Source organism: Pagrus pagrus, assembly GCF_965226575.1.
Source record: "Pagrus pagrus genome assembly, chromosome: 23".
NCBI classification, from domain to species: Eukaryota; Metazoa; Chordata; class Actinopteri; order Spariformes; family Sparidae; genus Pagrus; species Pagrus pagrus.
In genome coordinates, this window is record NC_140205.1 from 11,392,554 (window position 1) to 11,420,091 (window position 27,538).

The 27,538-nt window shown below is 42.1% G+C and overlaps 1 protein-coding gene across 2 annotated transcripts; it reads right to left on the reverse strand.

The window, feature by feature from the left end:
• Positions 1-1,054: 1,054 nt before the first annotated feature.
• On the reverse strand, positions 1,055-27,538 carry LOC311252280 (actin nucleation-promoting factor WASL-like). Of its 2 annotated transcripts, XM_084345296.1 has the most exons (11): positions 27,145-27,538; positions 17,296-17,430; positions 16,972-17,058; positions 15,763-15,859; positions 14,017-14,040; positions 9,217-9,403; positions 8,276-8,318; positions 6,481-6,634; positions 4,592-5,133; positions 4,406-4,514; positions 1,055-3,620 (listed from the first exon to the last, which is right to left on the reverse strand). In XM_084345296.1, exons 1-11 carry the CDS (start codon positions 27,247-27,249, stop codon positions 3,559-3,561), a joined length of 1,545 nt encoding a protein of 514 aa, XP_084201422.1. In that variant the 5' UTR covers positions 27,250-27,538; the 3' UTR covers positions 1,055-3,558. The 2 variants fall into 2 exon arrangements, with proteins under 2 accessions (XP_084201422.1, XP_084201423.1); XM_084345297.1 differs by lacking the exon at positions 14,017-14,040.

Below are 27,538 nucleotides of genomic sequence, written 5' to 3' on the forward strand. Positions count from 1 at the left end.
AAACGGCAGAGGCTCTGAATCGTTAGGTCGTTATTGTGTTGGTCACAGGGTCGGTTCTCACAGCGACTTCTAAAAATATCATTTAAAAAGGGAAACTTCTAGTTCCTCGTGTTTGCATTTATTCCTGGAGGATATTCACTTGAGGCATCTTGTGTTTTTGCTTCTGTTTCTACAAGTCAGTCCCTGATTTCTACAGCTGTACACTGGCCAGTTTTCATTTCACCCTGGCTCGGGGGGGTGAAATGGCAGCAGTAAAGTCTGTGATAATCTTCTGCTCAGCTGTTTACAGATCCGTCCAACTCCCTGTCTGGCTCTCTATTACAGGTGACGAGGCCTGTATTCATCACTCCTCATGCACATGCACACACAAACAGATGCTCAAATTGCATGGTCGACAGACATGATTGTGCTCTCTGCAATGAAATCTGTGTGCATAAAGTATCAATCTCAATCAGTGTTAAACATTAGATGTCTAAACCGAAGTTGAAATTTAATGGCACCTGTTGTGTTTTGTTGTCAAGATGCCAAATGGTAAATTCTGGTGATCCATTTTCTCAGTCTGATCTAGATATTTTTCTCTCCTGTGTTAATGACATAGAGGTGCAGTATGTAAGAATGGTCCCATATGGCAGCATATTGCCAGAGTAACCACTAACTGCTGCTAACAGTAGCTGGCATTAGCTCAGTTAGCCCAGAAGTTAGCAGTTTGAGTAGGAGCTTGGGGACCAGGGTAGTTTTGGTGTTTACACCTCTAGCACAGCAGCTTTGGAGCGGGACGGGCCGCAGCTAGCTGGTTAGCATGCTAACTTCAGTAAATCTGTGCAACACAATTTATAGATGTCGCTACACGAAAAGTTATTCTAACTGCACCTTTAAGAACAGATGAATTGTAATGTTTTGCCATGATTATCTTTCGATTATCTGGTCTTAACCCAAAACACAAAAATACTTTGTTTTATTTCTGAAATCATGCATCCTTAAAGCAAAGTTCTGAGAAGAAACATACATTATAACCGACTGTGAAAGTAAAAGAAACCCAAAATACCAAAGTATGTAAATATCAACCTTTTATTGGAGTGTACAATGTAAGAGTTCATTATTTGTCAAGCCTTGTTGATAAGGCTCGGCGTCCATAACATCTTATTAACGGAGTTACCTACAGATGCTAACTTCAGCGAAAACATGGCTAGCTTTTTCCCCAAAAAGTATCTTGATAATCAACAGAAGAGGTCAGTTCTTACATCAAACAAGTGGCAATTCGTCTCTCAAAGACAACAAACAAATAACAGAGGCGTTTTAAAGACAGCTTAACGTGTCATTGTGTTATTTCTGATGTATAACCCACAACATGTTAGCAACACTGATATGATGTTTGTTAGCATGTGGGTAATTAGCATCCGTTGTTCTGGGATGCTACTGCAATACTAAATTCTTAGGTCTATCGGCTAAGTGCTAGGTGGCTAATTAGCTCGCCAAGTAATGTTTTGTTGTTACAAGATGTTTCAAATGTGCAGCTAATGATCCCTAATTTACAAAAATGAGTCATCAACTGCTGTAGTGCTGCTAACATGACTGCCGTAGAGAAACCCCCTTAGGCCAAGCTTCATCTTTAATGCTAAAGGAACAAAGGGTTAGCATGTAGCGGCTCTGGCGCCCTTTGATGCAAAGATTTAAAGAGAGATGATAACTTTTTCTTTATCTTACTGCTGAAAACTTAAATTCATGAGCAATGAAACACACTCTTGCTCCGTTGAATACACTCAGGGGTTTTGCAGTTACCACCATTTTGGTCTTTTACGACCAGTTAGCAAACTTTAAATAGATATTAGCTCTGAGACGAATGTTGATATTTCTCCCTTTGAGCTACTGTTATAATAGGCTTCAGCATTTTTTTGTAATTGGCTGTAGTATCTGCTAGCAAGTTGCGGTAGCTTTTAAAGAGACTCATCTTCTCTGGTCGGTTTGCAAACAATGCTAATGCTAAGTCCCCACATTAGGCCCAACTGTTGCTTTATATCGAGCCAGACTGGGTTTACCACCAGTGATGCCATTATAGTTGACTTTTATTAAAAGATTTTTCTACTAACTTGCCATTTAAGCTTTGTCCCTGGTGACACATCCACCTTGAAATAATTACATAGCAGGAATTCTTGGGAAATATTATTTAATATGGAAGAAGTACAAGATTTGGTCTTTGTAGGGAATAACTGACCACTGCTCTTTTATAAGCGTTTCCTATGTTACACCTCAAGATTTATTAGTTAGTCAAGAAGATATTGATACTTGTTTGATAATGCCATGAATCTAGTGTTTCTCCTTATACCGTGTCAGCACTTAGTGTCTTCAACAGGAGGAACACTGCTTTAGCCCCGCTGTTTCTGTACAGTAACTTATAGCATATGGACCCATTATAAGCATCAGGTGTGTAAAACTAAAGTGTCTTTATTCCTCAAGCTTTACATGATGAAACCTGATTCAAACAAACAGGCATTTAGTCATACTCTGCTTGCTACTGTAAAAAAAAAGAGAAGATAAAAAGAAAAAGACAATTTCATCTGAATCTGTAGTGTGACAGTGACAAAAACAAAAGAAGTCAAATTAACAACAGATAGCTGTAGCCACCTCTGTGTGTGCTGTATGTAGTGGTGTGGGTCAACGGTTAAAAATGCTTAATGTCCAGGTGTATTTTGCCTTAAAGCAAAAAGGTATGTTCAATAATGATACAGACCTGAAAATGTCCTGTATTCATGCAACGAGTCTCCTCTTTCAATCTGTGCAAAAATATAACAAGACTCAAAACTCTGGAGCAAATTTACAGTCGACAGCAAAAATGGAGCTAAATATCCCAAAAAAGAGCATTTTTCCTTTTTTTCTTCTTTGTTTTAAGAAAATATGAGTGCTAAACTAGGATCATTTGAATAAGTAAAAATAAACTAGAGAGCAATAGGGTATGAAAATAGTTTTTTTTTCTCCCTCCTGATGAACAACGACTGCACCACCGATGAAGGATTTGTGGATTTCGTAAACCCTCCCCCTTCAATCACTGACCGAAAAGAAAAGAAAAAGAAACATTCAACGCTCGAGAGACGACTTGATGTAAAATTGCACATGTCAATCAGGGGGATCGGGAACACGGGAGAGTGAACATGTGTGATGGGAGGCAGCAGAGCGACAGATGGAGGTGAGGAGGGGGGAGGAGGACGTGGGAGGAGAAGGAGGTGCGTAGAGATGGAGAAAGCAGAGCGTAGTTAAAACGAGACACGTGACGTATTGCTATCGTTAGACATAGATGGAGCCGACGGAGACGGACATAAAGAAGGAACCTAAGATATGTGAATGACGAAACATTTACAGATTAAATGAGGTATTGCACAGATTAATAAAAAAAGCATAAAGGCAACAAAAATATACAGCAAATTGATAGAACATTTACATTTATACTTTCTGAAATTAAAGATTTCTTTTTTTAGAAAGATGAAAACAAGTTTAGTGTCAGAATCATCCAGGGGGGTTGGGGGGAGGGGAGAGAAAAAGAAGAAGAAGAAGAAGAAATCATCGCTAGTCCTCCCATTCATCCTCATCCTCAAAGTCCTCATCATCGTCGTCGTCGTCATCCTCGTCTGTGGAAGAGAAGAAGACGTTCACGTTAAGTCGACTGTGACAGCTAAAGAAAATACACACAAAAAACCCCCAGGTACTTCCTTTTACAGATATATGGAGTACGTTTTTGGAGAAGTAAGAGTGAACGGTCACGTTGTACCTTCTTTGAGTCTATTTGAAGGACTACTTCTTTAAAGGAGGGAAAGTTTCCTCCACTCAGAGGCTCAAAGTGGAAAAAAAGAAAAATCACAAGGTTGTTTCCAGACTGATGAGGAAGTGGTGAAAGTCTAATTTATTTTGTGGTGGCACTGTGTCATCTGACAGAAAATGACATTGTGGTGTCAAGCAGCTGCTCCAAGAGGTTAAACTTCTCAAAGCACTTGTGCAGAACAACTCAGGTCCGCCCAGACTGTGAAATTAAAAACAGCTGCCTGTAGCTTAGTCATTGAAGCTGTCTCACTTGTAGTAAGATTTCATGTCAGTTACCACAAAAGCTCAAAAGCTTGCTGCTTTTCTTTGTCATTTATGACATTAAACGAAGAGTCTTTGTGTTTTGGACTGTTGGTTGGACAAAAGAAGCAACCTGAAGTCGTCACTTTGGGCTCTGGGACATTGTGATGAGCATTATTTTCAATTTGGTGACATTTTGTAGACAATTAATCAAATAATTGAGAACATAATGTGCAGATTATTTGATACTGCAAGAAATTGTGAGTTGCAGCCCAAGTGTTAACAGTCAGTAAGTTGACACACGCAGCGCTGCAGAGCCAACATGGCCACGCCTGCTCCAGAAGTTTCTTTGTACCTGATGAGTGAATAGCCTTGCTCCGTTTCTGCATCACCTCCATCAGAGCCCCGACGATGCCTGCCGAGGGGGCGGGGGTGGAAGGTGCTGTGTCAGGTGCGTCTTCCCTCTGTAAAGAACGGGCAGAGTTAAAGCACAGGCTGCAGATTAATACATGCTGCTTTAGAGGTGTGTTCGGACTCTGACCGTTTTCAGCTGGATTCCTTGTCTGATTTGGTCCAGAAGTGCGTCCCTGCCGGTGTTGCTGCTCACCGGCCTCTCCTTCTGCTCCACCTTCTTCAGCTGGGTGCCTTCTCTAATCTGACTCAGCAGCGCCGACTTCCCGGGCCCGCTGCCGTCCCCTCCGTTAGCCTCCGTGGGCAGCGGAGGAGCAGGGGGTGGAGGGCCAGGAGGCGGTGGAGGAGGAGGGGGAGGAGGCGCTCCTCCGATACTGGATGGAGCTGAGGATGAGGCGGGAGGAGGCGGTGGGGGAGGCGCCACGGGAATTGAGGCGTGGGCCGGTGGAGGGGGAGGCGGGAGGGAGCCCCGGCTCGGAGGCGGGGGTGGCGGTGGAGCGGACATGCCGGGTCGGGATGGAGGGGGAGGAGGGGGCGCAGAGACGGGAGCTCTGGAGGGGGGAGGCGGTGGAGGGGCACCTCGGCCGCGGGCGGGAGGAGGGGGAGGAGGGGCTGAGCTGTGGTGGGGGGGTGGGGGAGGAGGGCCGCCTCTGGATGGAGGAGGTGGAGGAGCTGGAAGGAAACAAAAACTTGTTAAGTTCAAAAAAGCACTAAGCAGAGTTCACACTGCAGGAAGAGCATCCAGATTTATAACAACAATAATAATAATTTAAAGGGGCATTACGTAGTTTGGAAGAAGAAATTCAAACTCAGAAATATTTATCTTTTCCATAACTGAATAAACAAGCTGCTCAGAGCTTCAAAGTATGGTGCCCAGAACACTGTTTGAAGCTAGAAAGGTGGCAGGGTCCGCCACATATAAACAAAGCCAAACAGTATGAAATTGTGTTGTCCTTTAAGGTCGGTTTGTTTATTCAGTCATGAAAACAAAGAGTTTGTTTATTTCGTTTGTTTTGGCATACAAATAAATAAATCAATGATCTTTCTCTTCTGATTTAAATTTCAACCCCAAAACTACAGAGTGCCCCTTTAATCTACACATTTTTTCACTTGAAGATCTGGATGTTCACAAAAGATTTCACAGCATCTGTGTCAGAAAGTCTCAGTTTTCCAATTCTTGCCTGTATTAATGCATCATGCAGCCATATAATTAACCCACTGCTGGCAGCCTGCTCACACACAGCTACTGTTCATTTTGTTGTCAAAAACTTTAACGTAACATTTGTCTAAATCTTTTATTTCCCCCTGTGATGAAGAAGTAATGAATTTGATTCATCAGAAGAAGGTATTCATTTAGAAACGTCCTCTTGCTCTGGTCTAATAGCTGGTTATAGAAGCATAAACCAGAGCTGGAGTTCAAACATTTGGCTCAGACAGAAGTTAAACAGCAACAAATAATCATCAAAATAAGAAATACTTCATGTGATAGTTAATAAAAGTAAAGATTATAAGAATGTAAGCGATGCATGTCAGTTTCTCAGTTCTTCAGCTCGTACTGAAGCATCATGCAGTTGTATAAACAAACCACTGGGAGCAGCCTTCTTGCATGTAACGGCTGTTAATCTTGTTATTTAAAACGTCAGCATCGTTTTTACAATACGGTGGACAACAGCGAGAGTTTAAAAGGTCAGAAGTCATGATGAAGCAACCTCGTAAGATTTCCGTGTCTCCAGATGAAGTAATAATGCCGCAGTCAGCTAATGACAAAACATCCAGCAAACAACACAGCAAAAACTCTGAACTCACTTCAGTAACTGCAAAATCACCCCAGATAACTGCATTTTTAAGTATCAACTTGACATGCACAGTCAGTCAGTCATGCATAGAAACCTACCGCTCCACCTGGGCGGACCTGGGAAACCACATGAGATTACATTTAACAAAACTCTGAAGTCAGGACAGTGAAGAATCTGCTCTCTGTCTCTACTATCTGTATTCCCAGCAGCGCATCCGTCTCACCTTGTCTCCGTAGCTCATTTTTGACAGCTTCTACGCCTCCTTTCTTCTCGATGAAGTCGTAGATGACCTTCGAAGTCTCCTTGTCCTTCAGCTGAGCCTCAGAGATGCCGCACATATCGAACAGGTTCTTCAGCTCCGGGTCCAAGTTATTCAACTGGAGGAAGAAAACAGAGAAAAAGCAGCTGTAAGAGTGGCTTTGCCTTGGTGCTCTTTATGTTAAGATCTGTGATGTGATCTTACTGGTTTTAATCTGGTATTTATGAGCTTTGCAGCTCAGTAACACATTATGTGACTGACATGTTGAGTAAGGATTAAAAAAGGAACATTTGAAAAAGCGGGATTACTGTTCGACACTGGCTGTTAAACGTCTATTCAATCACATCAACTGGTGCATTCAGGGAGGCTTGGGTATGTGAGAAGTAACTTTATGAGACGTTACACTCTCCTTTGTGAAGATGAGACCACAATGTCTGCCATTTTGCTGCCACCTGGTGGTGTGAGGTAGCAACACCGGGTTGGCACCGAGGAAGAAGAAGAAGAAGAAAATCCTCAACGACCCACATTTGAAAACAAGTCAGAACAGGGCTTTTATTATCTGTTATAAGAGTTCAGCTGCTTCTGGTTCTTACATTGTGTTTTGTTGCTAGCAGAGACGATAAAGAGGGAGCCACAAGTAACACATTATCCCGTCCCTTCTCAAGGCCAACTGTGCTGAATGCCATATGTTGGTGCAGCTACCAGGCCTGTTGTGGGAACTACTCTTTATTGGACAATTAGTTGTCCCATAAAATTGACACCAGACAGTGCTAATTGGCTAAAGATGAACCTGTTTACCACTGCTTTTCAATAACTTTCTTAGTCTGTCTTGCTGTTTTTTAATGTCTTTATTCTAAATTCTGTGCCTGCTTTTATTGTTTTATTGATTGCAGCATGTTGTTTTAAATGTCGGTGACATTCTTATATAAACAACGAGGTCTGCAGAACGATCAGAGGCAAACATGTACATTGATAAGTTGATAAAATGCGCACAATAACGGATTATCCTAACAGCCCTCGCAGTTTCTGATCTTGAAAGATGATATTTTGAATATCCACAGATTCAAGTTGACCACAAGAAAAATCACAAACTTTTCAAAGTGTTTTAATGGCGCATTATCGCCTCAAAGATGGGACCTCGGTAAAGTAAGTTTTCCTACATTATCTACGGTGTAAGGATAAAAAAGAAAGGAGTCAGATTTAGCTGGTGAGACCATCAGATATATATTCTCTTGCTCATATGTGCTGCAGCTTTAAGCGAGGGGATTTGTGAGGTGAGCGAGCTTTGTTCAACTGACGTCACGCATTCAAATCAATATAAGTCCCTGAAAGCATTAAACTTATGAAACCAAATCTGAATTTCATCCATTTCTTTTACCGGCAGAATAAGTCCTCTGACCTGCGTGATCTCATATTCATCATCCACCATCAAGCGTAATTACTGATGACGCTTTTTTTTCTTTTTGGGCAGCAGTCCATGGATTATGCAGATGCATGCAGGTTGATTCTCTTCCCTCCTAAAATCTCCTTGTGTAACGCTCCTGATGATGAGTTGGCCGCGCGGCTCGGCTTAATATTTTTGGAGTCGATATTAAATTTGAAAAATCTGTCTGGGAGAGCGATGACTGGATGACAAACAGATCAGCTAGAGGCCAAGTTTTCAGAGTATTTAGAGGTCACACACACCCACGACGTGTGCCGACACACGCATGCGAAAACAAGCACGCACGTTTGCATTCCTGTCTTGTGTTGCACTTACGTCAAAGCCTGTGTTTGGATCCCATCCTACATGCCCAATGTGCCTGTGGGAGAAGAGAGAGAAAACATGTGAGATCATCAACACAAAGAGAAGAGACGCACGGGCTGAGGTCGATTAAACTGCTGCAAAACGGACTGTTCCTGAAAGCACAGCACAGATTTCCCTGCATTACCAGTCCTGTTACACGCTGTGTAGGATTAGATTCTGAATAGACAGCCTGGATTAATACTTCGCCCAGATTGACCAGCTCTTATAGTATATGGACGAGAGGGATTAAGGAGTCTCAGCCTATATGAACCGAAAGACCTACAGACGAGTAGCTATAGTACTGTATGTTCGATCACACTGACAGTATGGGGGCTTTGTTAAAGTGAGAATCGTAACCATCAAGTTATGGACATTTTTTTACCTAATGGATTATTAGAAATCAAAGATTGAGATAACTGATAATTGATATTTGGAACAGATATTCATTTGTAGTATAAATAAAACTCAATTGTGTCTAAATAAGTTATTTTTATATTTCAGTAGTTTACTCCCGCACTTTATATATTTTAATTCTTACTCTTGTTGTTTTATCTTCCTGTTTAAATCTTGGTTACATCTACAGAGTTATGTACACAATTTCCCCCACCAGGATCACTTGTACAGTAATACCTATTCTGAACTTGTGAAGTCTTTCCCCTGACAAATAACCCCCATACTCTAATTAAATAAAACTAAAACTAATACTGAACTACAAGAAATTAAAGCAAAACTAAACATTTTTAAACAATAAAAAACAATCTGAATTGAACAAACCGTCACTGGAAACTAAAAGAAACTAAACTGAATTAAAAACAGAGTGAAGAGTCTGGATAAAATTCGACTACAAGTTCAAAGATGTCTATGAAGTGACAGTGATGTTTATCCACCACCCTACCAGTGTCCTGATCACTTACTGGAAGTTGCTCGGTGTGCCGATGTCGGCCTTGGTCAACCTCTTCTTCTTCCCCTTGCTCTTCTTCTCCCTCTTGGGGAAGGAGGAGTGCACGATGTTGTTCACCTGAGAGTTGTTGTGGTGGAAACGCTGAACATTGCTGATCTCGGGGTTTTTGATGTCGACAGTTGCCATGGGCAACGTGGGACCTTAAAAATGACAAGAGACAATAAAGTTATGGTTTGTACAGTACAGCACATGGACTGATGGCAGTTTAATTAAAATATAAAGAGAAACTTGGTTAGTTAGTGGAGTCATTTCTAACTGTTGAATACACACCTTTACATAACAAGGGCTACAGATGACATGTTGTGACATTACTCGCATCTTAGCTGATTAATCTCATGAAAAAAAAATAAAAATGACCTTCAAGCATGAGGCTTTTTAACTGACAGCAGTGTTCCTTCAATTATGTAATCCATTATTTAATGCCTATTACAGAGTCGGTTTGGCACCGAGAGGTCTGGCAAATGTTATTTGGTTTGTGGGTGTGACATCAGGAGAGAATATGTGGGAACTAAATGACAGAACTGACGAGAGCCTGAGAACTGACACTAAACCAAACACTATATGAGCTTACAATGTCTTAAATCTGTTGTTAAACTTGTTCCCTTCAGTGTGGGTTCAAATGAATGACAGTCATTCTGACGTACCTATTTATTCAAGGGAGTTCACTTTGGCAGATGATGTCAACTATGTAAATAGATTTATTTGCTTAACCTTTCATTTAACCAGGAAAGCTTTAATGCGATGTTAATCTCAGTGAGGCCTTGCAGAGATGACAGGCAGATATAACACTGAGTTACTACAACAACAACAACAACAACCACTACAACTAGTCCTGCAATAATGACACACTTTATTTGTTAATACTAGGGATAGGAATGATGGGAATACAATGAATATACGCACTGTACACTGGGCGTAGTGATATTACTGCTATCTTTAGATATCTGCACAGATCCATGTAGCCAAAATGATAAAACTGTTTTATAAAGTTCAGTGTTTTCAGTCAGATGTCACTTGATGTTTGTCTTTTGACAAAATAAACAAAATGAATGTGCAGAGTGAGCTATGCAATGTTTAACTTATGTATCATAGAGCAACTAGTTCAATGATTAGCCATTTGTTTCAAAGTATTGATTCTGAGTATCTGATGCTGTGTCAATACTCATTATCTGCGGTATCAATACACCAGTAAAAACGTCAAAGTCAGCTGACACACACACACACACACACACACACACACACACACACACACACACACACACACACACACACACACACACACACACACACACACACACACACACACACTTTTAAAGGATTAATCTAAAGAGAAGAAAACAATGTTATGTTTACAGCAATGTGTATAATGTCAAACAAATGTTTTGAGCACATTTCCTCCCTCATTAAACATTTGCAAAGCTCATTTTCAATCTGGTTTTAATTCCAGTATTGTTTACATCGATGTTTACTAGCTAGCAGTCGTCTTTTCTTCCCTATCTTTGCTGGAGCATTGCTGAATATCTTGGCGTGTATAAAATACAAAGACACCAATGTCAGGACAGCAGAGTCACTCGCCATCTTCTACAAAAGACTCAAGACTCACTTGTTCAGACTTCACCTTGACCCCACACAGCATGACTCTGACAGTGGTGTTTACAATGTCTCACTTACCCTAAGCCCCACCCCTATTTTTGCATGGGCGTTCATTTAGGACCAGTTTTGGCCAGTTCTCCAGTACGAGATAACAATTTAATGTGAGTGCTTGAATATGGAAATAACTTAGAATGTCCATCTCTAGTTAATATATCAATGTAAAGAATACAAAATTGAATTAAACTGGACACAGATAACGCAAACATACCCACATGTGACTGCAAACGAGCAGCCACACTGAGCACCAACATCAAGTCGGCTTCATTACCACACCTCCTCTCAGTGCCTCAGCTGTAGCACATACCTTTAACACTCTCACTACATGGACTTTTGGGGGTTTTGCTGGGCGAAGGCGAGGCTGACCGACTGCGTCGCCTTCTCACCCTGTCCCACATGCAGCTGCCACCTCTCGCCCCGCAGGTGTCCATACTGACGTCGAGAAGCATTTTGCCGACCAGCGTGTGAGCTCGCTCTTTGGGGCAAACGGAGGGCCGAGCGGTCGGGTTGGAGAGAGTGGGGTACAGTTCGTCCTGTGGGAGAACCAGGCAGTGTAGGGTGGACAGGCAGCTCCCTGGGCCCAAACCTCCCCCTCCGCCTCCACCCCCTGCTCCTCCTCCACCACCACTGCCCTCGCAGTGATTGTCCTCGGAGGGAGCGGACAGAAAGGTGGTGCAGAACATCATGGTAGCAGGTGACTGGGCATGAGCAATGTGGAGACACCAAGGAAGATCGTGACGGATCTGAGGTGTATAGCCACAACCCCAATAGGGAAAGACTGCTTCCAAAAATGGACAACTTCTTCTTTAAGTCGACTTTGGTTTCACTTGATCCTGGTCTTCTTAGGTAAAAGGTTTCTTCTTTGCTGAAAAAGGAAAGCCAAGACGGTCCCAAAGGTTTCCAAAACACCGACACAGGAAATAAGCCAATTTGTGATGGACTCGGTGCACCAGTCTTCATTTACTAAATTAATATCCTCATCAGACATCTGGTGGAGTTTACACGCAGACTGTCTGAGCTGTGAAGGCAGACGTCCAGCAATGCCATCAGAGGAGAGCAGAGCCAGCCAACACTTCGCCAGCCAACAGGCAAAGTTTACTCTTCCTCTTGCATTCCTTCCATCAAAGCAACTGTTTTTTCTTTGATGCAAATCGCTCACCAAATTTCAGTCTCCCCGTCTCAGATCTGCATATTTTGTATCTATTTTGCAATCATCCTCTATTCCTTCTGACTTTCCGTCTCAGCAGGGAGCACAGTTGGATTATCATGCATGGATTGGCTCCCTGTGATCGTTTCCCCACCCACCTCCAGTGCCGTCTCCTCCCTCTCTCCCTGCACAACACAGAAATGCACCTAATCCCAGCAAATCATTCTGGATTTACCGCTGGATTTTACATAACCATTAAAACCCATCCACGCATAATCCCACGTTAATCTCAGTGGTTTCTAAACCATGATGAATCGGGTGAGAGAAAACGCAAGACGGGAAGACAGAGAAAAAGAGAAGAAGACATAATTAAAGAGCAGAGGGCAGATGGGGACAAATGATGAGAAGGGGAGAGGTGGGAAGGTCAGAATAAGAAAAGGAAGGAAGGGATGAACCAGAGTGGAGATGACGGACAGGAACAGAGCTATGATGCAGTGATGAGAAGTGAGAGTGAGACAGATGGAGACATAGAGAAGCTGTTCCTGTGGGCGGACAAGGATGACTTTCTTTGGAAATAAACCAAATCACACAGTTATTCTGAAACTGAAACCATCCAAAACAGAAACTGGCAAAAACAGTCATGCATAACAGCATGATCACACTTAAAAATAAAGCTCCAGAGTACGTGGTGGCGTAGATACGTCACGTATGACCCCGAGCGATGCTGATAAGCTGCTCTGAATATGAGCATTAGCTGCAAGCGTAAAATGTGTCATCTGAGTGCTAATGAACTCTTCACGGCTGCACGAACACACACACACACACAGAAATAGTTATAAGCCAGCTGGGTCAAATTATGCTGTCAGTCCAAAACGGGCTCCCTCCTGTGTGTAACTAGGCTGTGTGTCTTATGATGCATCTCCACATATCCGTCTGGTCATCAGACCATACTGAGTGAGGGTCGGGCTTTGAAGGGCACGTCGAGACTCCACTACAGGGCACCGCAACATTATGCCAGACTGTGTGTAATCGCATTGTAGGCCAAAACTCTGAACAACAAAAGATTTGTTTCTTGGAAGTACCCGAGGCTGCATTAGTAGACGTCTAATTAATATATTGGTGAAATGTTTTGTCTACAACTGGAGAACTTGTTGTTTTCATCTCTTGTGGTTTCCAGCCATGAGGAGCTCCTCTGTTTCCACTGTGCATTGCATTGAGGGACAACAGTGTACATCATCTGCACATTGAAGTGTTTTTAGTAGTGGTATGTTGTACGGAAATGGGACACAGCTCTTCAATATAAATAAATGTTCGCTGACAGCTGTTGATTTAGTTGATGATAGGTACATTTTATCTAGATAACACTAATAAGCTTCCTGAATAAATGTTAAATTTCATAGTTTAGATAATTAAACTTTAGTTAACAGTTATTTCACTGTTAAACAATTAAGTGTTTTATAAAACATTTATTAATGTAGTTGTTTATTGTAAAATTACAATGATGTTTATAATACTTTATTAATTGGTAATAAATTCTGTGTAGTTAATCAGTAAACATTATCTGAATGACAAACTGATGTTTGTAAAGAATGTCATTGTTTATAACCAGGGGAATTAACTATTAACTAATGTTTAATTAATTATAAACTTTGGGATTCATTGATGATGGCTATTTATCAGTGTTTATAGTGTGTCATAGTCAATCTTTTTGATGTTACATTTACCTGTCTTGAATGCCAGCTTGTTCCTACATAGAATATTAAAAAAGCTGCATAGTTTCCACAATAATAGGAGAAAGAAGTTGCTGCCTGGCGACACAAAAATCTGAATGATCCTAAAACTCCAGCCAGCCGACATACCAACAGATGCCATCAGACAGACACAGGTCTGACTTGTTTTACACCTCTCTTCTGTGTATTTCTGAAGTTACTGACAGGAAAACAGTGGGAAACATACCATTTGGAGGGTCGCGTCTCTTCTCTGTGAACACAGACAAATAATATCATTACAAACCTGTGCTGAGTAGTCGGGTTATGTTAGTGAGAAACGAATGCGAGGAGGAGAAAGGAGAGTTTATTGGTTTTCAGGAGGAGGGCTCGACGGGATTGTGCACGAGGCTGCACAGAATGGAAAAGTTATTTGGAAAGACTGCCAAGCAAAGTGTTTTTGTTAGCGTGTTGAGGAGACGTAAATCAGACACTCTTGTTCTCACACACGCACACAAAAGAGATATTATGTCCATTCATAAATTTAATGGCCTGTAGAGGACAACATGTCTCTCTTTCTGTCTTTTATAACACTACAAAGAACATAAACAGTAATCCATTACTGACATTTATTGACTGACACACACACACACACACACACACACACACTCACTCACACACTCACACTCACACACACACTCACTCACTCACTCACTCACACACTCACACTCACACACACACACACACACACACACACACACACACACACACTTCAAAATGCTGATGGCTTCAGTTTTCCGATGGCTGAAGGTCAAACAGAAGCAGCCTTGAAGATAAGATTAGCACCCGATGCAAAGGGCTGAAGGGGGAAAAAGATGAAAGAGCGATCCATCTGGAGGGTCAGGAAGCGACCCGCAGAAGAGGAAGCAGGAAGACGGACGGTCTTAATCAAGCAAGTGATGAGAAACGTTCGGGACTGAGTGCCATTAATACGTTTAAGAATGCATCTGTGTGGCTTTACATAAACAATGTGTTTCCAATTTACTCGTCAGTCTGCGAGTCTGATCAGTCAAACACAAACATTCATGTCTAATTTCCTTAGATAGAAGGATAAGAGAGAAGTTATAATGCACAACAGCTTTTTGGAAAAACTGTCTTCCAGTTTTGCAAACGTCTAATTATTTGTGGATGAAAACCATGTCCATAACAAATAAATGGGACAAATGATAATAGACAGTCCCTGATACAAATATTAAATTCTTGCCAACTCTGGACATATCATGCCTATGAAGGATGAAGTCCTTCTCACAGCTCATCGTTCATTGAAACTGCAGTGCCCCCCTTGGGCCAGTTAGCATATTTGTTCAAACCCCTGAGTGCTGTGATCCATCTGTGAGGCTGTGCTGAGACCGTCACTGCTGTTGTTGAATAAGCACTCGAAAGAACTGATTCAGACTCCTCTTCACCTCAACTGTAAGAAGTTTCTGTGACAGAGGCCAAAGAGCCGACAACTAGCTGACAGATTTTCTCACAGAGAGAGGATAGATTGTATTATTATACGACCTGTCGCTGTTAAACCTTTCTGTTTACTTTTGCTATCTGACTGTAAATTTCATGAGAGCACCTTGATGACGGGTTTACAGACCGCAGGTTTGAAAATGGTGATGCGTGTTATCAAAGGAAGAGATTGTAGCAGATCAGAAAGAAAGAAGGAATGTGGAACAGACCAGGGCAAAAAATCCTTAAGAATTCACAATACATGAAAGCATCAGCCTGGTGACTGTATTTATTTTGTTCATGTATTGAAATTAAGACATTTTTCGCCCAGTTCTGTGTGGCTGAGTACTGTAAAAAATGACACGATTAGACATGAATTTGATCCCGTGCCCACAGTAGTCAAGCATTCATTATTTTGATAAATTTGGCTAAACGTGTCATTTTTTTCAGTGAGTTAGGTCAGTAGGTAGGTGAGTCATCAGCTGCAGTAAAATGGTACCAGTTTTCCTCTGTCTTCTCCCCATCAGCTCTATCACGTGACCGCGGAAACGCTTCGTCTCCTCCTCGCTGGCAAAGTTCAGACCCACTTGACATGTCTGCAAAGGCAAACAAAACACAACAGAAACGTATTTAAAAATATGGATACAAATACAGTTTGTAAGTACCAGCTTTCTGCCTACCTATCTAATTTTCCTGACTGAATCTCCAACTCCGTTTCCATGATGTGTTTGCAGTGAACAGTCCCAGCCTTATCTCCACAATCAGCACTCCCACATACCTCATGGTCTGCTGGAGTCTGAGCCGCTGTACCCAGCAGCAGCTAAGGTGTTTGCTCCACAAATAAAAGGCGTCTCGTCACATCAGGTGCTTTGGATGTTACATAGAGGTATAGATGTTGTTTTGAAGAAGGAAATAAGCTCTGAAGCAGACGTCGGAAGTAACAAAGTACAAATACTTTGTTACTGTGCTTTAGATTTTTCAGGTATCTGTACTTTACTTGAGTATTTATTTTTCTGACAACTTTTTTATTTTATTCCCTACATTTGGACCCAAATATCTGTACTCTCTACGCCTTACAAATGATGTAATTTGATGTCCTGGGAATGAGACTCAACAATCAACTATCTTTCTGGTGCGTTTATGAACAGCTCGGACAAATCCTACTGATTCTAGCTTTAAGTTTAATAGTCTTTGAATTATACTCATATGACGTGAGGTTCAGTTAGCTTTGCATAAAAATGGCCAGTAGAAATGTCCCTCAGAGATACTTGTATACTTCGAGTACATTTCACAGCCTGTAGTTACTGTACTCTTAATTTTACTTGAATCAGTACTTCAGCCTTTACCAGTATTTTGTTTACACAAGTATCTGTACTTCTACTTGAGTAAAGAATGTGTGGACATTTGCCACCTCTGCTCTGTAGCAAACTAAGACTCATGTATACCTGTTTTGTTGAACAAATCATCTCTAAAAAGTAACATAGTTTCTAATTAGGCTGAGTTTTTTTTAAACTGTATTCTGGATTCAAATCCATTTGAAAATGTTTGGTTTTGCTTTGCTTTTCAATTCCACTTATTGATTCCTGAAAGCAAAATTTGGACCTGCTGTGCCATTGTGAACATGTTAGTGCAGGTTTGTCAGAGCGCTTTGTTTGGCTGAAGAAACAGAGTGACAGTTTGTGAAAAAGCTGTAGGGAGAGAAACTCACATCTCCAGCAAATGTGATGAAGTAAGGTTTGGAGAGGTAGACGCTGAAGTTGGTGTACAGCTCCTGTTCAAACATCATCTTTCCGTCCTGTGGAACAAACAAACAAACAACACAATGAACTGAATGAAGGATAATGCCACAGGTCTTAACTGAACAGACATCCCACAGATTCCATTATAAAAATAAAATTAATATCAAACTGTGGTACACCACCACTGGATATTAACCGTGGTGAGCACTATCATCTACCAGCTTCTACGCTCGTTAACCACAATGATGTAATCATCGATGTGCAGAGCCGCTTCTTGCTCTGAATCTACTGACCTTGATGTCCAAGACCCTGATGAAGTAGGATCGTTGAGGGTTGTCTTTGACCAGACAGGCCACGCCGCAGCATCTCTTGTTCCAGCTTGAGTTCCTGTCAGCTGTGAACACCTGGACCACTGCTGAAGACAATGTCTGGAGAGAGGGAAACAGGGAAAGCCACATTTATTTTGTGTTGCTTAGTACACAGCCATGTAAACGTATCTCACAGGGGGACGAAGCCAATCTACAACAAGACTGAAATTAAAAAAATGCATTTTAATAAAACTACAAAAAGTAACAATAATACAACTTAATGTGTGTCAGTCAGGGAATTCATTCATGGACCTTTGTCTCCTCAGTGCCATGTCCCTAAGCTCAATAATTCAGACTTAATGTGAAGCCCGCCATCTTTTGAGGATGCTCAAATGCTAAAATTGCTCTTAGAGGAGCAAAAAGAAGTCCAGAGTGAAGTATACGCAATTGGAAGATACTGCAGAGCTATTGTCGGCTAATCTGTGGGCAGAGAATGAGTTTGGTAAAGACATACAGTACAGACCAAAAGTTTGGACACAGCTTCTCATTCAATGAGTTTCCTTTCTTTTCATGACTATTGGCATTGTAGATTCACACTGAAGGCATCAAAACTATGAATTAACACATGTGAAAATATGTACTTAACAAAAAAGTGTAAAACAACTGAAAATACGCCTTATATTCTAGTTTCTTCAAAGTAGCCACCTTTTGCTCTGATTACTGCTTTGCACACACTCTGCATTCTCTTGATGAGCTTCAAGAGGTAGTCACCTGAAGTGGTTTTCACTTCACAGGTGTGCCCTGTCAGGTTTAATAAGTGGGATTTCTTGCCTTATAAATGGGGTTGGGACCATCAGTTGTGTTGTGCAGAAGTCAGGTGGATACACAGCTGATAGTCCTACTGAATAGACTGTTAGAATTTGTATTATGGAAAGAAAAAAGCAGCTAAGTAAAGAAAAACGAGTGGCCATCATTACTTTAAGAAATGAAGGTCAGTCAGTCCGAAAAATTGGGAAAACTTTGAAAGTGTCCCCAAGTGCAGTCGCAAAAACCATCAAGCGCTACAAAGAAACTGGCTCACATGAGGACCGCCCCAGGAAAGGAAGACCAAGAGTCACCTCTGCTGCGGAGGATAAGTTCATCCGAGTCAACAGCCTCAGAAATCGCAGGTTAACAGCAGCTCAGATTAGAGACCAGGTCAATGCCACACAGAGTTCTAGCAGCAGACACATCTCTAGAACAACTGTTAAGAGGAGACTGTGTGAATCAGGCCTTCATGGTAGAATAGCTGCTAGGAAACCACTGCTAAGGACAGGCAACAAGCAGAAGACACTTGTTTGGGCTAAAGAACACAAGGAATGGACATTAGGCCAGTGGAAATCTGTGCTTTGGTCTGATGAGTCCAAATTTGAGATCTTTGGTTCCAACCACCGTGTTGTTGTGCGACGCAGAAAAGGTGAACGGATGGACTCTACATGCCTGGTTCCCACCGTGAAGCGTGGAGGAGGAGGTGTGATGGTGTGGGGGTGCTTTGCTGGTGACACTGTTGGGGATTTATTCAAAATTGAAGGCATACTGAACCAGCATGGCTACCACAGCATCTTGCAGCGGCATGCTATTCCATCCGGTTTGCGTTTAGTTGGACCATCATTTATTTTTCAACAGGACATTGACCCCAAACACACCTCCAGGCTGTGTAAGGGCTATTTGACCAAGAAGGAGAGTGATGGGGTGCTGCGCCAGATGACCTGGCCTCCACAGTCACCGGACCTGAACCCAATCGAGATGGTTTGGGGTGAGCTGGACCGCAGAGTGAAGGCAAAAGGGCCAACAAGTGCTAAGCATCTCTGGGAACTCCTTCAAGACTGTTGGAAGACCATTTCAGGTGACTACCTCTTGAAGCTCATCAAGAGAATGCCAAGAGTGTGCGAAGCAGTAATCAAAGCAAAAGGTGGCTACTTTGAAGAACCTAGAATATAAGACATATTTTCAGTTGTTTCACACTTTTTTGTTAAGTATATAATTCCACATGTGTTAATTCATAGTTTTGATGCCTTCAGTGTGAATCTACAATTTTCATAGTCATGAAAATAAAGAAAACTCTTTGAATGAGAAGGTGTGTCCAAACTTTTGGTCTGTACTGTAACTCAAAGCCCAACATCTTGCAGGCAGAAACTGAACCCACCATGCACCCAACAACACTCATAATAGCTGAAGCAACAACGCTGTGTGCTTTCCAGCTACTTGCCCTCTGAGGATATGTAACGATCCAAGGAAACAATGAGATCAATATAAAGGTGCAGTTTCGTAACACTGCTGGAACAGGATGTTGAGCAATAAGAAATAGTTTGAGAACCAGAATGGTTACATCCTCGAGTTACCCTGACCTCGATCTCAAAAGAGTATCTGTGGAGTGATCTAAATACAGCTGTTCACACATGTTCTCCAACTGAACTGCCTGAGCATGAGCTGGTCTATTTCATTACGTGTGTGCTGGATGGACAGCTTGAAAGTAAAATGATATACAAGAGACTGAGTGACAGGGTGACAGCGACTCTGCGGGGGTCAAGCTGCTCTGCACTGCAGCTGTCAGAAAAAGAGCCCGTCAATCAACGACAAACGCATCCATTAAGATGAATGAAAGCAGCGCGAGAAAGTGACGCCAATCAATTTGTCCCTGTGTTGTATCAGCGTGTGGAGGAACAGAACTGCCTAAATCAAAAAAATAGCAAATAAATAAATGGCTCAATAAATAAATAAATGACTGGTTTATCTTATTTGATACTGGTGACAGCAAATAGTGCAACCCTAACCCAAGGGTCATACTGTACATACTGTACCACCCACCCTCAACTATGGATGCAAGTTGGGTTTACTCTGGTTATGTATTCGGAGCACTGCAGGCATTTGAGCATCTCCTGAAGTCTGAAATCCCGGAAGGACCCACGCTATATTAAGACTGAGCCCACACACACCCAATGCTTGGCTTAATGACTACACATGATGAGAAGCGTCTCAACACTTCCCTCACGCTTTAGACGTTACATAATCAGTGAGATATATCTGTATAATTGTGTTTTTACCGGGAAGAAAGGAAGTCAAAGGCTGTCAGTCTGGGACTAAACTAGTACTGACATGTACATATACACTGAGGAGCACGCCTGTAGCACACACACACGCAGGCAACATCCATAGATCATAAGACCAGATCAGAATCCCCGCAGGTTTTACAGGTCCCTGCAGGGATTTTCTCACACCGAGTGGTCCAGGTTCACAGTCATTACCACACAGATGAAAGCGAGAGCACCAACAAGGGAAATGCCTGGTGATGTTTGGGGCCTCTCCAGCTCAATAGTTCCAGGAATTACAGCACATTTTAAGACAACACACAGAGCCCTTGTGATGCCCTTTGTAATGTGGTGTTGCATGAATATGATGTTTAAATTACTTAGAAATCCTCACGCTCATTTTCAGACTGGTGGAGAAAATCAGCGACTGTACATCTGTAGTTCAAACATCGATCACGTTACGAGAAACTGCTGTCAACAGTGACAATATTGATACTAGCAGCAACAGTGTTTGTCTACAGTATAATTGAAAGCTGCACACAACTTATAGCAGTCTCAAGGCTCGTATTTGACTTCAGTGCAATAAACTTTATCCTGTAGTATTACCTCAAGAGCAGGTACTAAAAAAACTATGAACCAGGAACAAAATCTGAAACTCCTCAATCAAAACGCAGGTTAAGTCCCAACAAAGGTTTCTGGAAAACTTCTTTCAGTTGAAAAGGTCGACTTGTCTGCATCTGATTCTGAGGAAATTATTCTTCGAGAGTACTACCGAACACTTCCTGCAATGCTGTCTCTGAGTTAGCTGTCAAGTACTGCAGACGTGTTGCAGGGGAAGGACCCAGTCATGACATTGATTATTCAGAATATGATGGAAAGTCGGGTGAAGTTTCGTAGTCTGCAAAACATTTCAGAAACTTCACAGCAATAAAGCGTTGTAGCATTCTCCTAAACAACTGAACTAGCTGAGGACTTTTTACAAAAGTTTGTAAAAAACACCAGCAAAAACAAAACAAGACATGACTCCATACATCTCATCCAGCATAATTGTGAAGTCTCCAGAAACCTAGGGATCTGAAATTGATTTGAAAAGACATTATTTACATCCTTTTTAAAGCTGAGATCATCACTGTAGCTGCTAAGCTAAAACAGTTTGCATGCACCCAGTCTGACATGGGTGCACAAAATCAACTTGTCGAGGGTGTAAATATGGCTTTTTTAAATCAATTTTGGACCTTGGGGCTTCTGGAGACTTGGATTACACCAGACAGGCTGTATGCCGTTTGGTTTTTTACATTTTACAACAAGTCCCTATCCATTTCAGTTGTTTAGGAGAATGCTGCAATGTTGCTTTGCTGTAAAGCTCCAGAAAGGTTTTGTGGGGTAGAGATGCAAGCACGCACAAATAAAAAGTCCACATTTCTGGTCTGAAGGAGAAACATAACCTTTTTTAAAGCATTATGAAAGCCACATTACATGACTAACATTAAACCGCACACTACACAGCTAATGAGATGACAGAGCGACACGCACACACGCAGAGGAACCGTTTGTGAATCAGAGTATTACCTCAGTATGAATGACGCTGTCAGAGCGCTCTCTCTAAACCTACGTTGCATGTGTTGATGTTATATTTATTACCACTGTGTAGCGCAGACTTACTACTAATGGGTAAATAATGCATATTTGGTTGATCTGCGTGTTTCATCTACTGCAAAACGTTATTTTTATGATCCAAGAAGGCTTAAATAAACGGTTTTATCTTTCTCCCGAGTCTGTGTCCATCTCCAGCACTAGAAGACTTGAAACCAATGTTGACGTAGAGGCTATTAGTCTTCGAGCACTGCATGTACGAGATATTTTTATTCATATTAATACAAACATTCAGTCTCTTGGCAGCATTACAGCTCTCAGACTGTTTGGATTTGGATCGAGAATAAAAAAAGATCAAAAGAATAATATGAATTTCTGCTTCTCTGTAACAGTCAGCCGCTGACTGTAAATGCGTCCAGGCCTCTGAGGCCCTGGGGTCTCATCTGCCTGTGGAGCGCTGATTCTTCCTGACGGGGCCACAGGCTTCAGGAAGTGAAGCTGCGTCTATGGCGTCATAAAAAGCCGACAAAAAACACTCGCTCGCTCTTAAATACCCACGCAGGAATATATTCTTTCTCTCTTATGCACTTGTTCTCAAATTGTTTCGCCACAATGATGAAAACTATCACCTGTCCAGCTTACAGAATCCCAATCTTTCTTTTCCCACACACAGAACGAGCAGACTACAGCTCAATGTACACCTCTGTGATGTTTAAATGTCATATTTTCAATTCCCCAGAAAGTAATGGTCGATCACAAGATTTAAAAGCACAAATAAAAAAAAAGAAATCAGACATGTGACCAAAATTAAGAGGTAAGGCAGAGACACATGGGTGACATCATGTAGGCCATGTCTGACATATTTGTAGGGAGGAGTCATGTAGAGAATAACCGAATGTCACCCGCGGTTTGCAAGTGAAAACACTACTTTAGTTCATGAAAGTGAATCATTAACTCTTTGCCGAAGGAGTGGTATCTCTGTGTGATATCATAAAGGTGTAATCATTTATTAAATGAAGACGTTTGTAGTCAGATGTGAGAAATACAGCACAGGGAAACATATATATTCACATTTAACACTTTGTAAAAGTATGACAAAGGATCAGGCCTCTTTTTTAACAAATGTCTGACTTTGTGATGTCTGCGTTACTAACTAACTTAAAAAGGTTTTACTCTTGGATTAAAAGAAGAGCCAGGACATTAGATTGTTCACAAAGACTGCTCTGAATTACTTCCATCAGTCATTTGGTCAAGCTGCTCCATATTGGCACAAATAAAGCACCATTACAACTCTTCACAAGATCTTTTCCGGAGAGGAAGCGACTGAAAAGATGGGAGGGAGCGGGAAGAAAAAGAAGTGAGGACAAGTGGCTGAGACGGACAGGCAGTGTAGATGTAAGACAGGGGGGAAGCGATGCGCAAAAGGAAAATCAGATGTGAATGATGAAAGGTGAATAGAAGCAGATGACATGAAAGGGACAAGGTGAGACAATTAAAGGAGAAAGGAGGGAGGTAAAGTGGAGGAAACGAGGAGTCATGTTCCACTTCTCCAGCACAAATCACCAGAGGAGGCCGACCACGGGACTTCCTGTAGGACGGGACTGCTGATCAGGCAGTCTGCGCGCACACACACACACATACACACACACAGTGTGAATTGGACCCCGTCCACCTTGTGCCCAGTCAGACAGTGCTGCCGATGGTGAAAACAGCATAAGGAATACCAATGAGGAAAACCAATGAGTGAGAGCACTGTGTAGGTACCTGTATGTGCTGCTCTCTTTATGCGTGTGCGAGGCTTCATTACTCAGATAAGCAGAATGCAGGTTGAATTACTTTAAAATATAAAATATAGATTCATCAAAATTGAAGGTATACGTTTGATTGAAATGCTGGGCAAAGAAGTTGCCCTTTGAGTCACTGTTGCACATAAAATCTCCTTCAATACTGCCAAGACTACGGGCGAAAGAGCTCTGCTACTTACAAAGAATTAGCACGTATACAAACAAGCCTTTCACAGCGAGAATAAATCAAGTCAGGAGCCAACTAAAGGCTGTGCATCTTATTATAAGACAGCACAAAGAGGCAAAGTAAAGGTGACTCTGTCATTCTCCCATTTTCTGCATAATAAGTACATTACATAATCGCTCAGTCAGCCACTAAATCACTGGTGGGCATCCTAATTAGATTGGTCAGGGAGACACCCAACGTCTGTCTCTTCCAATCTCCCCCTCTCACACGCTCACAGTCTGTCTCACAACTCTCTCTGCATGCAAAGACGTGTAGAGACACACAACAGCGTAGGACTGAGGAATGTTCCTGATTCTCTGTCACATCACATGTGGAGCGACCTGAATGCTGGAGGAACGTCGTCATTGTATTTTTAAAACAGGTTACGGACACACCTAAGGAACCTGTGTGTTCACGTTTGGGAGGAGGCGGGACATCCCACCATGTGACTGTGACATACTGAGTCATGGGACGGGAAGTACAGCCCTGCCAAAGCAAACATGCGAACGCACTGGGGACCTCACACACCAACAGCAGTGACATATGGAGGAAGAGGCATTTCTCTGTCACTCCACCTTTACTATACACAATTAAAGGAAACCATGATCACTATGGGGAAGTGACCTGAGAACAGGCTACGTCAAAGTCCATACTACGCAAGAACAATGCAGCTTTGTTCGTTTATGTCTCACCTGCATGTTGAACACACCTTCTCTCAGACTGACACATATTATGCTACACAAAAAACACAAAAGTTAAACTTTAATTCAGCAATCTGGTACATTGACCCTAAAGCACATCTTATCTGTAAAGGTAATCAATAACAGGTGATGGTGTGACATTCTTTCCTGCTGATATCATTGAGTCACACAAGGTTCTACCAAGCTGCTGAGCAACTACGAACCTATGACTTTCAAAATCAGACAGGAAAGTGTGTTGCTAAAGGGAAACATGCAAGGATCTGCTGGGTTGTGATACGCACACACCTTGTTGAGGAAACAGGCGGATTTAGCCACAATCGTCATTGCTGAGGGCAATATCACCCAACTTAAAGCTACAACGATCAGACAATTAATCAATTACTCGCCATCTATTTCAATAACCGCTTCGTTGTTTCATGCATTTCACAAGCAAAAAATGTCAAACATTTCCTGGTTTGAGCTTCATCAATGTGAAGATTTGCTGCTTTTCTTATTCATTTATGACAGTAAATGAAGAGTCTTTGGTTTTTAGATTGTTGGTTGGACAAAGGAAGCAATCTGAAGACATCACTTTGGGCTCTTTATAGAGTAAATAACTGATTCATTGGGACATTTATCAGCAGATTAAAAGTGCTCTTTGTAGTTTTGGGGAATAAATTGTAATCAGCGGAGAAAAATCTTTTTTATGCCTAAACATACTTAATAAACAATCTTTATTTTCATGACTGAATAAACAAACTGACTTTAGAAGGACAACACAATTGAATTCCTTTTTATTACTTTGTTTATATTTGGCGGACCCTGCCACCTTTCTAGCTTCAAAACAGTTGATTTAAAAGGTGCTATATGTAAGAATTATAGTTGAAAACATTCAAAGTGGACTAAAATTATCAACAGAATGTGAAGAAATAATAATTCTGACATCATGATGAACATGTATTAAGTTGAGGAGATAGCGACGGAAGTTAGCATGCTAAGCAGCTAGCCCATGCCTGTCCCGGTCCAAAGCTCCCGTGCCAGTGGCATAAGCACACAACACTCACCCTGTGCTCCAAGCTCATCGCATAGACCACTAACTGCACCGCAAACTGAGCTAACTAGCTAAAAGCAGCTACAGGTAGCTTTGACTCTGGTGATATGCTGCCCCCTATTTGTCTGGAGTATGAATTCAACAGGTGGTTAATGCTTGCTTACATATTGCACCTTTCATGCGGTGCATTTATTAATGCACTGCAACATTTACTAAGGAAGGAGAAGGGTCACAATAGTTCTCTGTCCGCTGGTCACAGGGGAAACCACCGATGCCACAGTGCCCATCAGATAATGCATCTACGCCATGTTTTATTCGATAAGACAACCATCTAACCCTCTTTTAATAGTAGTTTTAGCTGCTGAATTTGTTTAAACGGTTTATTAATATTCAGATGTAGCAGCTGACTAATAAGGTGGGGGGAAAAAACCCCTGTCCTGCAAGATTATGAAGAGGAAAAAGAAGCAAAGAAGGAAGAAATAGGAGGAAAAAGCCATGTTGATGCAGCTGCAGATGTCTTGTTGCAAATGTGGCTACAGCGTGTGCAGGGTGAGGGGCTAGCAGCAGACACGGTGCACAAGGAGGACACATAAATATGAGTCAGCTGAATGCTAAACGTGTTACGTAATATCAGACTATCTCACAATATTGAGTCGTGACATTGCACTCCTGATCCTGACTGCAGTCGCACTGGAGCAGCAGGCTACTCCCACTGCTCCCTCGACACATTTTGTGACTGGCACAAGTCTTGCATTTCGGAGGACTTTCAGCTAGTCAGCGCCGCAGCCCTCAGCACATTCTTCTCCGTGGACACACTTCCCGAAAACAACCAAGGTTCAGCTATGTTATATAATGCCAGTGCAAAAATCATGGCTTTGCCCTGCTTTCTGCTGATGGCTTTAGCAGCTCCTAAATAAATTTAAAAAAAACCCCCAAGACTGTTGACTCTACTCTCCCATTAGCTAGGCTAAGTGCGTTTAGGCTAGGGTGACAGAGGAATTTCAGGACTTCCTGGGTGATTTCAGGTGTGCCGAGCTTTAAGTTGGAAGGAGCACCAAGCGGAGGCCCGACGGGCTGGGGTGAAACTTGCCCCAAATGTCAGCGTCCCAAACGGGACACGGGGTCGCTCCCAGCCCTCCCCTCCTCCTCGTCGTCGCCTCTCCGCTGTCAAAACAAACCAACCTTCAACTAGAAGTCTCAAATGTTTTTTTCCCCCTCAAGGAAAAAAAAACAAAAAAACACGGCACACCTGAAATCACAACATGAGAGTGAAGGCCACAAACACACCGTTACACCTCACAGCTAGCCTCATCTCCCGTCTCGGGACGGGAAACACGGCGCAAGTTAGCTGTGTTAGCTTTTCTCCTTAGCTTGCTATCATACAACAATTTGATGTGGTGGTGGTGGTGAGGGGGAGAAAAAAAAAACTTACGATGCATTTCCTGCCAAGGTGGTTGAAAAGGGTTTCATTTTCCTGCGGTGTCAGTAGCATCGACCCGACATTTGATATCCGCCGTTGCGTTAGATGTCCACTCATTATTGGTGATCAACTGATAACGTCTGCACCGACTGTAACTCTTAGATGAGACCCAGAAACATACATAAACAATCCCTCGGTCATCCGTGGCCTTCCTCCGACCCCCTAACACCGGTTCGGTTTATCCCGGGGGTCCGAGAGAGTGGGGTGCCACGAAAATGTATGCCGTTGAGGAATGCAATGCGACGTCCAGCTTCCTCTTTAAAAATAAGGTCAAAACTGCAGCGGCTGAGCGAAGACTGAAAACGGCAAAAACTTTCCTGGGAAGTCCGGCCGCCACAGAGCCCAG

Coding starts and splice junctions, on each gene's coding strand:
- LOC311252280 (XM_084345296.1), bottom strand. CDS start 27,249: ATGAGTGGACATCTAACGCAACGGCGGATATCAAATGTCGGGTCGATG. Junction 17,059..17,295: donor TCAGGGTCTTGGACATCAAG/GTCAGTAGATTC, acceptor TTTGTTCCACAG/GACGGAAAGATGATGTTTGA. Junction 5,134..6,480: donor AAATGAGCTACGGAGACAAG/GTGAGACGGATG, acceptor GTTTCCTTCCAG/CTCCTCCACCTCCTCCATCC.